The sequence below is a fragment of the Chlorocebus sabaeus genome, chromosome 4 (assembly GCF_047675955.1).
Source record: "Chlorocebus sabaeus isolate Y175 chromosome 4, mChlSab1.0.hap1, whole genome shotgun sequence".
Classification (NCBI taxonomy): Eukaryota; Metazoa; Chordata; class Mammalia; order Primates; family Cercopithecidae; genus Chlorocebus; species Chlorocebus sabaeus.
The window spans coordinates 19,532,562-19,546,016 of NC_132907.1; the positions used below are offsets into that span (position 1 = coordinate 19,532,562).

At 41.3% G+C, this 13,455-nt stretch overlaps 1 protein-coding gene across 10 annotated transcripts in view; it reads right to left on the reverse strand.

Moving 5' to 3' along the window:
* Window positions 1-4,061: 4,061 nt before the first annotated feature.
* Window positions 4,062-13,455, reverse strand: part of PDE8B (phosphodiesterase 8B) — a 255,777-nt gene continuing 246,383 nt past the window's right edge. For all 10 annotated transcript variants that reach the window (XM_037982121.2, XM_037982123.2, XM_037982122.2 and 7 more), the window contains 4 exons: window positions 12,447-12,567; window positions 10,351-10,518; window positions 6,365-6,494; window positions 4,062-5,807 (listed from right to left, as the gene is read on the reverse strand). In XM_037982121.2, the coding sequence (XP_037838049.1) occupies window positions 5,698-5,807; window positions 6,365-6,494; window positions 10,351-10,518; window positions 12,447-12,567 (529 nt within the window). In that variant the 3' untranslated portion in view covers window positions 4,062-5,697. The remainder of the gene's footprint in view (window positions 5,808-6,364; window positions 6,495-10,350; window positions 10,519-12,446; window positions 12,568-13,455) is intronic.

Consider the following 13,455-nt stretch of genomic DNA (forward strand, 5'->3'; position numbering starts at 1 on the left):
CAAAGACTGGAAGAGTTAAGGTCATCTAGGTAGATCAATGGCATAATGTTATAAATGAGGAAACTGAAGCCCAATGCGGTAAGGCCTTGCAATTAACTCTGTAGTGCCCAGTATCACTGAGCAGCTCTAAAAACAGGAATTGAAGACTGAATGAGAGAGGCTTATATGACTACTTTAAATCCAAATAACATTGAATCATGAAAAGTTTTATGGAGAAATATTAAAACTTAAGCTACCTCCATTACAAAAGACTTTCTCCCATTACTCACATGCTTTTTCCTTTAGAAAATCTGTATTAGCCCATACATTTGTAAAGTTGTTTTCTTAAGTTGTATGACACACGGGAGTCATAGATTTTTAACTGTTTTACTTCCTAGCCTGTTCTAGGCTAGTGTTTTGTGATAGTAATCTATTCAAATAGAGTGGTAGAAATCACATGAATTTTGGAAGCAAATGGTACCATAAGTACCACAGCAAATTCCTTCCATCATTATACAGGCATACCTCAGAGATATTACAGGTTAGATTTCAGACCACATCAAAAAAGCAAGTATTGCAAATAGAGTGAGTCACATCTAGTTTTTGGTTTCCCGGTGCCTATAAAACTTTTGTTTATACTGCAGTCTTAAATTTCTAAAAAATGTACATAACCTTAAGAATACTTTATTGCTAAAAAATGCTATCTGAGCCTTCAGTGAGTCATAATCTTTTTGCTGGTGGAGGGTCTTGACTAAGATGGTTGCTGAAGGTTGGGGTGGCTGTGGCAGTTCCTTAAAATAAGACAGCAATGAAGTTTTCCAAATCAGTTGACTTCCTTTCACAAAGGTACCTCTGTAACATGTAATACTTTCTAATAGCATTTTACCCACAATAGAACTTCTTTCAAAATTTAGAGTCTGTCATCTCAAACCCTGATGCTCCTTTATCAACTAAATTTATAGAATATTCTAAATCCTTTGTTGTCATTTCAACGGTGTTTAACAGCACCTTCACTGTGGAAATGACTGTCTCCAGAAACTACTTTCTATACACATTCTTAAGCAACTTCTCATCTATTACCTTCAGGCTCCACTTCTTCCAGACTCCTTTTAATGTTGAAATTTTGACCACTTCCCATGAATCAGAATGTTCTTAGCGGCATCTAGAATGATAAATGCTTCCCAGGTGGTTTTCAGTTGACTTTGGCCAGACCCATCAGAGGAATCACTAGTTAGGGCAGCTACGGCTTTATGAAATGTATTTCTTAAATAAGACTTAAAAGTCAAAGTGACTCCTTGACCCATGGACTGCAGCATAGATGTTGTGGTAGCAGGCATGCAGACAACAACACGGACCTCCTTGTACATCTCCATCAGAACTCTTAGGTACCAGGTACATTGTCAATGAGCAGTAATATTTGGAAAGAAATTTGAGTTCTCAACCATAGGTTTAAATATTCAGTAAACCATGCTATAAACAGATGTGCTGTCATCCAGGCTTTGTTATTCCACTTCTAGAGCATGGGCAGAGTAGATTTAACATAATTCTTAAGGACCTTAAGATTTTTGGACTGGTAAATAAACTCTTGACTTCAGCTTAAACGCACCAGCTACATTTGCAGGCGTTGAACTTCTCCCTAGCTACGAAAGTCCTAGATGACATCTTCTTCTAATAGAAGGCCATTTCATCTTCACAAACTCAGTTGTTCAGTGTAGTCACCTTCAGTGATCTTAGCTAGATCATCTGGATAACTGCTTGCTGTTTCCCCTTGCACTTTGATGTTAATGGAGATAGCTTCATGAACCAACCTCTGCTTGCTTCCAACTTTTCTTCTGTAGCTTCCTCACCTCTCAAGTCTTCAAAGAATTGAAGAATTAGGCTTTAGCTTAAGAGAATGTTGTGGCTGGTTTAGTCTTGTATATAGACCACTCAGACTTTCTCCATCTCAGTAATAAGGCTATTTCACTTTCTTGTTTGCATGTTCACTGGAGTAACACTTTCAAGAACTCTTCCTTTGCATAACTTGGCTAACTGGTGTAAGAGGCATGGCTTTTTGACCTGCCTGGGCTTTCAGCATGCCTTCTGCAACTAAACTTATCTGTAGCTTTTGATTTACAGTGAGAGGCGTGACTCTTACTTGCACATTTAGAGGCTACTGTAAGTTATTAATTGGCTTAATTTCAATATTGTTGTATCTCAGGGAATAGAGAGGTCCAAGAAGAGGGAGAGATTGGAAACTGCTTGTTGGTGGAACAGTTAGAATATACACAAGATTTATCAATTAAGTTCACTGTCTTATATGGGCATGGTTTGCAGTACCCTAAAACAATTACAGTAGTAACAGAGATCACTGATCACCATGACAGATACAAGAATAAAAACATTTGAAATACTGTAAAAATTGCCAAAATGTGACACTTACACAAAGTGAGCCCATGTTGTGAAAATGCCCCAACAGACTTACTCAATGCAGGGTGGCCACAAGCCCTTAATTTGTAGAAATGACAGTATCTTTGAGGCACAATGAAACAGAATGCAATAAAATGAGGTATACTTGTATTCTAATTTTCTGCCATGAAAAACTGTCTAGAGGGCAGTCTCCAGCCCTAGGGACTAGATTGCTTTTGTTTTCATGCATGCCCTAAAGTCAGAAAGATCGGGGATAACAGTATGATGGGAAATTCTCCTAGGGTCTCAAACCTGATGGTGTTCAATAGTTGCAGGTAGACTGCTCCTAAAAGTTGGACTTTCGATTTAGAATAATGGGTCAATGTGGCCGCGCGCGGTGGCTCAAGCCTGTAATCCCAGCACTTTGGGAGGCCAAGGCGGGCAGATCACAAGGTCAGGAGATCGAGACCATCCTGGCTAACACCGTGAAACCCCGTCTCCACTAAAAAAATACAAAAAACTAGCCGGGCGTGGTGGTGGGCGCCTGTAGTCCCAGCTACTTGGGAGGCTGAGGCAGGAGAATGGCGTGAACCCGGGGGGCGGAGCTTTCAGTGAGCCAAGATCATGCCACTGCACTCCAGCCTGGGGCACAGAGCAAGACTCCGTCTCAAAAAAAAAAAAAAAAAGAATGGGTCAATGTATATTATGTACATTTTCTCCATTTCCTGCGTTTAGCTTTCAACACTTAAGATACTTGCAACAGCAGAAGTAACACTACATAGTGTTACAATGTGTACAAATGCCTTGTCATTTTTATTTAAATATATTTATTACCTCAGTCTCTGGCTATAGTCACAGAGCACAAGGGCACAGGATCATCCCTTCTGTTTCTCTCTCTACAGCTGAGTAGGTTCTGTGTGAACTGATAAGCTTGTTTTTTTGCCCCAGAATGCTAACCAGTCCTGACTTAGAGGGCAAGTAAATTTAAAAATCTTAAATTAGAAATAAAGAATGATCTTAGGAAATTATAGGGTCATTCTGGTCCAGCAATGTTTTATAACTAGCTTCCTCCTCTTTAGTAGTCAACGGAAATTATTAAAGAGTGTTGCATTTTCCTAATACAGCCCCCTCAACACATGCCGTTTAAGTAAACAACTCCATATAAGAGGCAGTTATAGTGGTTTATATAATATAAACTATCTGATACAAACACCATCTGAAAGCCTGTATTTCTAACAAGTTGACTATATGGAAGAATAGACTAGTTTGCAGCTCAGAAGATTATAATGTAGATTACATTGGTAAAGAGCAGAAATTGTTGAAGCTTTAGTACCTAGCGGTCTTAAAGCATTTTTAAACATTTACACATTACTAATAAAAAGTTTGAAGTTAACATGAAATTTGACATAACACTGAGTAAGCTGTAAATATTTCATGTAGAAGATGTCAGACACCTGATAAATGTTACTTACCAAATAGAACTGAAAGTGAGATGATCAGAAAAGGACTGTCCCTTGCCTCAAGCAAGCTTCTGAAGCCTAGGCAAGTTAGCTAGGTCCTTAATATGGGATTCTGGCATCTTGATTTTAATGTGCTCTGAAAACAAAGTGTGTGACTCATGAAATAAAGGACACTAAACCCCAAATTTGAAATTATGAAAAGTTTAGGCCAAAGAGGTAAAATAAAAACAGCTGTTGGGAATGAAAAATGGCTGTAGGAATTTAGTTACAAGTACTTCACAAAAACATTTTCATCACATTTACATAATATAGCATTACAATACAAAGCTGGCTGCTGTCCTGACCAAGCAAGTTCTCTTATCATCTAACAAAAATAATTTAGATACATTTCTTTGCATGGAATTGTCATATTTTTCCATTTTTGGTACAAAACATAGAAAAAAACATTGGCACATTATGTAGTGATAAGTCATTTTTTCCCCATGTACAAGTTCCAAGTATTCTGCATTCCAATTTGTATTGGAAAAAAGTAATTACTGATTCAATTAATTCAGTCTCTGTTTATACCTTTTAAAAATGCAGCATGAAGTACAGAGAAAGAAAAACGAAGTTTGTTTACGGGGTCTAATATTATACATAGGAAGGATCGGCTGGTAAAAGAGAAAAGAAAATCTCAAGTCTGACTTTATGTAGATCACAGAGTTGTGAAAAGAGCAGTATAAAAATATGCACTTGTGCTTTAGAAGCTTTTAGCATACAATTAATAGCTTAAAATAGTATTTACTGCCTCCCCATATGCTTATTTTCTGATATATTTACACCGCACAATTTTAACATTGTTAAAGCTAATGGCATGATTTCAAATATAGATTGGTTAAAAATATCTGAACCTTGAAACTTCCCCTCCCTATCCCCTCCCGAAATATTACGTATATGTGGTGCATGGCACAATATACTCCATGGGCTTACACCCAGAAAATTTGGATTTTAATAAAAATTTTAAACATGTATATAAACTTTTTTTTTTTAAGAAAAGCTTGTCCAAGGGCATTCAGATTTAATGGCTTTTATATAATACTTGTTATAGTGCCTCATGGCTGCCTCTGTGAGCCAGAAATAAGGGAAGCTCATGGATTCCCCAAAAATGAAATGCTACTTTTTCCCTCATCGTGGATGGCTGTTACCCCCTTTTACAGGAAAGGGGGTACAACACAGGTTGCTGATACCAGTCTAGAGAGGGCACCCACCAGCCAAGGCTGTGTTCTAACTTAGGTGTCACACCATCGGCCAGAAGAACCATGTAGCCATAGAGGCTGTGAAGCTAACTAGTTTATCTGTAATTTGGTCCAAGTTATTTCACTTATTTTATGTAGTTTTTTTTTCCTTAGATATATCTGTTCAGATAAGCTTCTTATGAATCCTTCAGATCAATGCTCTTGAGGAAAATAGTCAAGCTAAACAGCAGTGATGATTTTTATGGTAAAGGATGAGCTGAACACTAGCTAAGCCACTTAGTCACCATCCTGGGAGACTGAGCTCACAGGCACCAAGGCTTTGCTTCCTGTGGCCTGCTAGTTACAGTGAATCAGCTCCATGGATTGACAAGGGTACACCGGATGATAGCAGAGCAAAGGAGTTTGCCAAGTATTTGTTCTGTCATTAAGTATTCAAAAGGACATATATTTTTCTTCATGAAACATGACTTTCTAAAAATGAAATTTGGGGACTTGAATGATTCAAGGTCAAATATTAAACATTAGCTCCTTCACCAATACCTGTCATTATCATTAGAAAGGAAGGCCTCTTGTTTACGCTACTGCGATTCACAGTGTCCTTTGTAGGTCAAGAGGCCCCCTTCTGTGGCTTGGCTTTAGCTGTCAGATGGAAGCCTCAGACTTTTGCACTTTAGGTCATCTAGTGTCTTCCAGTGTTTGTAGTTGTCAGCCAAATGTTGCATCAGGGCTGGCAGATGTGCAAAGGCTGCAAGGACAGAAAAGAATCAAAAGAAACCTGTGAAGTTAGACCCCAGGAGCATTTATAAGCATGGGGCTGTCTGGGACAAGTGTGGGATCAGAATTAGAGGAGGCATACCCTGGGTGAGGCCTGAGGCTGTTAAGTGAACACACAACATGAGGACAAGTCATTAAACACTAGTTGCTGAAATACAAACAGATCCTTTTTGAAAAGCTGCTTATCAGAAGAACCTATGATTCAGAGTAAACTAAATACATTTTGCATTCTTTCTAGAGTTTCCTCCAATGATAGAATAAAACTGCAGTAGCTTCTGCAACGTGTCCTTAGAAGAGGCAAAGACTCGTTTATCCAGTTACCAAAAATCCATTGAGTCTTCTGCACACAAGCTTCTGTGCCAGCTGCTGGGGATGCAAAGAATGCACCCACCCAACTCGGCCACAAAAAGCTGACAGCGACATTTTAAAAAATATATTTTGTTTACCTTTAGGGTCACCCTATGTCACTAAAGATAATAAAGTATAACAAAGTTTTCTTTGTAGGTGACAAAACAGTAAGTGTCTTACCATCCCAAGCATCAAACATGTCTGTTATGAAGTAGTCAATGAAAGAGATCTGAGACTTGGGGATGCTACAGGTATTCCGGTCAAACACTGGCATCACCACAGGTAGCCCTTGTCTCTTCTCTTCATCGGTCTGTAAGAAAAAAACACCATCACATAGGGCTGGAGGACATGCGAGACACTTTTACAGTAATATCCTGTTTCTCAGAACAACCCTGTGAAAATGGGTTATTACCCAGTTTTCTCAATGAAGAAATAGGCTCAGCAAGGTCCTCAGACTTACATAAGTCAGCTGAGCTACAGTGACTACACTCAGGCCTTCCCAACTCAAGCCTCTTACTTTTTTTCTTTTGTTTTTGAGACAGAGTCTCATTCTGTCGCCCAAGCTGGAGTGCAGTGGTGCAGTCTCGGTTCACTGCAACCTCTGCCTCCCAGGTTCAAGCGATTCTTCTGCCTCAGCCTCCTGAGTAGCTGGGATTACAGGCACCTGTTACCATGCCCAGCTAATTTTTAGTAGAGACGGGGTTTCACCATGTTGGCCAGTTCACTGTCTTGAACTCCTGACCTCAGGTGATCTGCCTGCCTTGGCCTCCTAAAGTGCTGGGATTATAGGCACGAGCCCCAAGCCTCTTACTTCTATGTGATACCATAGCATCTCCTGACATTTTGATCTCAGGGTACTTAGCCTCTTTGCTGTGATCTTTTATTATTGCAAAGTCAAAGCTATTTTCAATGTCATACAAACACAAATTCTCATCCCAAAACTACTGACGTTTTACACTGAGAAGAAGCAACAGTGGGTAAAACTGCTAACACCTTAGCATGACTCAATGAACTAGCACCAAACTGTATTAATAGCCATAGTCATTATGTTATTCGCTGTCACATGTTTGCACTTCAAAAAGTTTCAGGCCGGGCCCGCTGGCTCATGCCTGTAATCCCAGTAATATGAGAGGTCAAGGCAGGAGGATTGCTTGAGGCCTGGAGTTTGAGGCTGCAGTGAGCCAGGACTGTGCCACTGCACTCCAGCATGGGTGACAGAGTGAGATCTTGTCTCAAACTGGAAAAAAGAAAACAAAAAACAAACAGTTTCACTTAAGAATTACCTCTTTGAAGCAGTAAGAGTTATTGTATTGAATCTTGACCTTTGAAGTACATGTCTCTGTAATATTCTGTGTGATGAATGTGATGAAATGGGAGTACACATGCACTTGCACTGCATACCAAAATCTGCTGGTCATCTTGTGGAAAAGCACGTATGCACTTGCATTGAGATGAACCAGCTGCTTTTATCCATGGAGCATTATTTTCACTTGAAAGAATGACTGTCAAACTATGATTGTTCAGATGTGGGTATTAGCCATGCAGCTTTTGAGGTGTGTGGAAATCTGAGTATTATGCACATTAAAAGTAAGGCCATCATTCATAGAGCTGAATATTAAGATCCGCATTTCCTGGTGGTGTATTGAGCCAGAGGCCAGCTCAAAGGCTTCATTTGTAACTTTCATTTTTAGGTCACCCTGGCCCTTATGAACATTAGTACATTCCTTTTTGGGAAAAGGACACCTAAATAGGAAGCTTATATGAAAAAACTTAAAAGCACATTTTTCTCATTCTCCATTCACACTGAGAATAACTAGGAGTAGTACTTCAGGTCCTCACTCTTTGGGTCCAGCCCATTGATGAGCAGCTTTTGGCTTGGCTTGCTCATTTCAGGTCAGTCGATCAAGCAGCCTTAAAATATCCACTGGTGTTCAAGGAGTCATTTGATCCCCACCCCCTTCCTGTTCTCTCTGGAAAGCTCAGAACTACCTGTCCTACTTTTCTTCAATTCAGGGGCTCTCTTCCGAGAAAGCTGCAGTTTACTTACTGGATTTCATGAACAGACACTTCTCTAAAGACAGACGACATACAAGCAGCCAACAGACATTTAAAAAAAAAATGTCCAGGCTGGGCGCGGTGGCTCACGCCTGTAATCCTAGCACTTTGGGAGGCCGAGGCAGGCGGATTGCCTGAGCTCAGGAATTCGAGACCAGCCTGGGAAACACAGTGACACCATCTCTACTGAAATACAAAACATTAGCTGGGCGTGGCAGCGTGCATCTGTAATCCCAGCTACTTGGGAGGCTGAGGCAGGAGAATTGCTTGAACCTGGGAGGTGAGGGTTACAGTGAGCTGAGATCATGCCACTGCACTCCAGCCTGGGCAATGGAGCAAGACTGTCTCCAAAAAAAAAAAAAAAAAAAAAAAAAATCCAGCATCACTAATCAGACATGCAAATCAAAATCACAATGAGATACCATCTCAAACTAGTCAGAATGGCTATTATTAAAAAGTCAGAAAATAACAGATGTTGGCAAGGTTGCGGAGAAAAGAATGCTTATACACTGTTGGTGAGAAATAAATTAGATCAAGTAGCCCCTGTGAAAAGCAGTTCGGAGATTTCTCAACTAGAAATAGAAATTGCTATTCAACCCAGCAGTCCCATTACTGGGTATATACCCAAAGGAAAATAAATCTTTGTACTGAAGAAACACCTGTACTTGCATGTTTATGACAGCACAATTCATGGTAGCAAAGACATGGAATCAACCCAGGTGCCCATCATTGGTGGACTGGATGAAGAAAATGTGGTGCATATATACCATGGAATACTATGCAGCCATAAAAAAAAGAATGAAATCATGTCATTTGCAGCAACATGGCTAGAGCTGGAGGCCATTATCCTAAAGTGAAGTGATATAGAAACAAAACCAGATACCACATGTTCTTTCTTAGAAGTGGGAACTAAACATTGGGTACACACAGTGGCAGAAACTGGAACAGTAAACACTGGAGACTTCAAAAGGAGGGAGGGAAGGGGACAAGGGTTGAAAAACTCCTTATTGGGTACTATGTTTACTACTTGAGCCATGGATGATTAGATGCTCAAACCTCAGCATCAGCAATATACCCTTTTAACAAACCTGCACATGTACCCCAAATCTTAAACATACTGGGTCCGCTGCTGGCCACTCCCCTTCATGGTCTTCCTAGGTATCATCTATTCTTTATGTTGCCCTTATTTATACTGCCACCATAGTACATTTCAGCCATGCAGACCCCACAAAATTCACTACTTGTGGCTACTTGTTTGTCACCCACACACCCATCAGTGCTTAGAGTCTTTTCTCTGGAAGTAGGGCTGTTTCACATGTCCATTTACAGTCTACTGTTTTCTAGATTTCTCTCCTTTAACTCTCCTTTACACTGCCACAGTTAAAGTGAACTACATATTGCTCCTCTTTATATAACAATTCTGTTTTCCCTCCCCTTGTTAATTTTGCTCAGAATGCTTTGTTCTTCCAGAGTGTTTTCCTATTCCCACATTTCTGTAGCCCCGATTTTATCTAGGAAAAAAAGTCTCTGAACTCCTGTCGCACTTAACAAACTTCCTTGAGATATACTTCATTTTTTACCAACATGTGGACCTATCTGCATCCCTTCCCCCACTGGAATGGGAACTTGCCGTGGCCGCGATGTCTTCACTAATGCTTGTGTTCCCATAACCCACCATGGAGACTCCCAGGAATAACCTAGTGAATGAATGGAAGATTTCTCAAGTTCTGGATTTGTACAAGTTCTGATTTTTGTACAAGTTCTGATTCTGTACAAGTTCTTATTTTTGTACAAGTTCTGATTTTTGTACAAGTTCTGATTCTGTACAAGTTCTGATTTTTGTACAAGTTCTGGATCGAACAAATTGAAGATGAAAAGTTACTTCCAAAAGGCTCAGTTTATCCTTCTAGAGAGACTGTGGTTAGTGATCAGCCCCACAGTCAGTTCCTGAGGGAACCAGAAGTCTACCCCAGGAGTGGGTAAGCTGCTTTCTTCTAGGGAGGAGTCGTTAACTAATTGGTAAAAAGTTAACCGGAGAGTCCCCCAGGATTTCCATGACCTGGGGCCTATTCCCAGAGAGGAAGTGGAGCTTCCCTGGCAAGATGGCGCACCTGTGCAAAATACTCCTCAGAGATCCTGCCAGCCCATTCAATGCACAGGTCCAACGGGCGGCATGGGTTGGCCACATCAGCACACTTAATCATCATGCGTTTGATCAGGATTTGGTTTTCAGGGAAGTTCTTTCCGGCAGGGTTGCATTCACAGTCGCTGCCCTCAATCTGGAAAACAGATGGTCAGATCAGGGTTGGTTCAAGATGATGGTGAAGCCCATGAGGGCTGACTCACCCGGCATTCGATGGTAATCACCGAGCACACAGGTGGGACTGGGACTCAGCAGAGGCAGCTTTTTTCTAAATTCCATATATAATATACCAATACATTCTTTAAAAAAAAAAAAAAAGAATATGCTGATACAGTCTTAAAAGACACTCAACACAGAGTTTGAAATCTGAAAGTCCCTATCACCACCTGTCTACCCCTCACATCCGTTTTCTTCCCTAGAGGTAACTGCTACAGCAGTTTTGTTTTTATTTTGAGCAATTTGATATGTAATCTGAGAGGGAATTTCTCCCAGTTAAAAAAAAAAAAAAGTGTAAAAGCAGAGCTTTTAGCTACTTTAATCCATTTAAAGTAGGGTAATGGCACATGCATGTAACCTTCGATTATTTCTTGATTTCTACTACTTATGCCTACCAGCTCCCTCCCTCCTATGACCTGTCCCACCCCCAACTCACCCACTCCCTCGCACTTTGGTTCTCCTAAGGCATATGTCCACTCATGTTTTCTTGGCTGTTCTTCTGATTGGCTGGTACGTGAGCAAGGTACGTGGGGGGTTCTTGGAGTAGAAAGTGGTCCGGAGCAGGTGTGTTCAGCCATGTTTAGAAAGACTGGTCTACACCTAGTGGTGATGTCAGTGTCCTCAGCCATGTGGCCAAGACACGAGTTGGTGCACACAGATGCAGTCACAGGCCATTTACATAGAACCTGAAAGATTTGTTATTCTCCACTTTTAAAGACACCATCAAATTGATTGTGTGAAAACAGGTCTCCAGAGCTCTGCCAAGCCAAAAGGCTGCATGACATTTGGGGGGTTTTAGACTGGACCTATTTATTAGACTATCAATGTGCAGAATATGTTCTGGAGGTTTTTGATTACTTCTCAAAGTAAAACTGTTTACTATAAATACTGCAGTTAATAGTAAGTTTCAATGCAGAGTTGGGGGCTTACATGGGTGGATGACCTTCCCAGTTCTGAAGTTCTATGAATCTGTATACTTTTTCTTCTCTAAATCCCCAGATCCTTGCTCCCGTAAGTCCTCTGTGGAAGGAGAGGGCTCTGGTGTAGTGCTGTGGAATCCCTGGGGGAAAGGGCTTAATAGGTGAGGTGGACACTGTCCCTCCATCCAGACTGGTCATGGGATGGGTCCTACACAGATAGTCTCCTTACTGATCAAGTTACGATGATCATTCACACCCATCCACTTTGCCAACCTCTGCTGCTCAACAGGAATGAGCGGAAAGCTTTTCTAGCTTTATGGAGTTATGAACAGCTTCATGGCTTCAGAGAACAGTGGATCTTATTAGGTGTGAACCTTCTGTTTCATGTTCCTAAAACCCAAATTGGTAAGGACCTTAAGGCAGGTCCTAGGTACGTGAGTAGGTTTTAAAAAAGGAAAACAACGAATGCTTCTGCTTTCCAGTCACTCCCAGTTTTATGACAGTCTTCAGGTACTGGTATGCTTTTAATGTGAATCAGCAACATTCTTTGTTCTTTAAAACACCCTCCAACTTTGAGGTTTTCCAAGAGCTAAATGAACAGAGAAGTAAAGGCTTTGGATTCTCTACAATACCACCATTTATGCCAGTCACTGCTCATCTGCAGCTCCTTCCATATTCTTTGGGCCTAGCTTTTTTGGTCAGTACTGGCTTTTTCTCAGGGACTTTCTTTCAAGGAGCTCAGAGTTGCTGTGGACACAGTTTATTCTCATCCCCAAGGAAAACAAGTGGCTGGTCCTTTCAGCCCTTTACCAACTCCAAGCAAATAACCACCTTGCATTTGGGTGGGAGAGAACATGCTTTGGGGCCAGAGCAGGCTCTCATGGGAACGTACTTGGATGTGCCTTACGGCATGGAAAGCAGCACTCACCTCAGCTGCCATTGGCTTGTTGATGCTGTTCACAAACTTATTCACATGTTCAAAGTGTTTTGTCATCTCTGTTGCCAAAACCATGTCAATAATAGCCTGGCGCAGCGTTCGATAATGGTTCCTAAAATAACCAGAAGACAAAGGGGCTTGTTCACAGTGTGTCTCGAATTATAACTATTCTGCCACCATTTCACTACACTCCTCACAACCTAGGAGGAAGCTGCGGCACAGAGTTAAGAAATGTGTGCAGATCGCAAGAAGAGTTTACCTGCTCGTCCTCCCAATAACCAAGACCTGCAGATGCTACTCCATTTTCCCCAGTGATAGCTGACGCTTACGTGATTTATGAGTATTTTTAAAAAGACAGAAGGTACCTGTCACATGGTGGACATTTATCTGACAAGGTGATTCCCTTCTCCCTTCCCTTGAGAACATCAAAACAGTACGGTGGCAGGAAATGGTAGGCTAATACAGCAGCCACATAAGCTGGTGCACTGCACTCTGTGCAAACACAGTGATTGCCATTGCAGAATGGCCACGGCGTCCTTCAGTGATGGCAATGGAGGATTTTCCTGTTAATAAGTACTTCCCTAGATTGCAGCGGACAGAAGTTGTAATGAATGAAGCAACAACCGTGCCCTAAATTAACCATCCAATTCTGTCGTCGTTTTCTAACTTCAAGAGCCAGAATGGCTCTTGAATAAAATTGGCTACTGGAAAGAATTTTCTGCAAAAGTTTAAAAACCCATCCTTGATACTCATGAAACTGAAGCCAAAGATGGAATAACTCACCTCCATGTTTTCCCAGTTTTCTGGAGACCAAACCAACAGGTTCACGTAGACCAGCGGTCCTGAGGCCGCTCCATGTTCTGTGTACACTGCCCCCTCCCAGGCATCCGTGCACCAGCCTGGCTGGTGCTGTGTGGGAAATACCCACAGCCTGACCGCAAGGTGCTGGCAGGCAAGAGGACCTGCTCACATCTAACCCACTGTCATCAGCGGACAATGC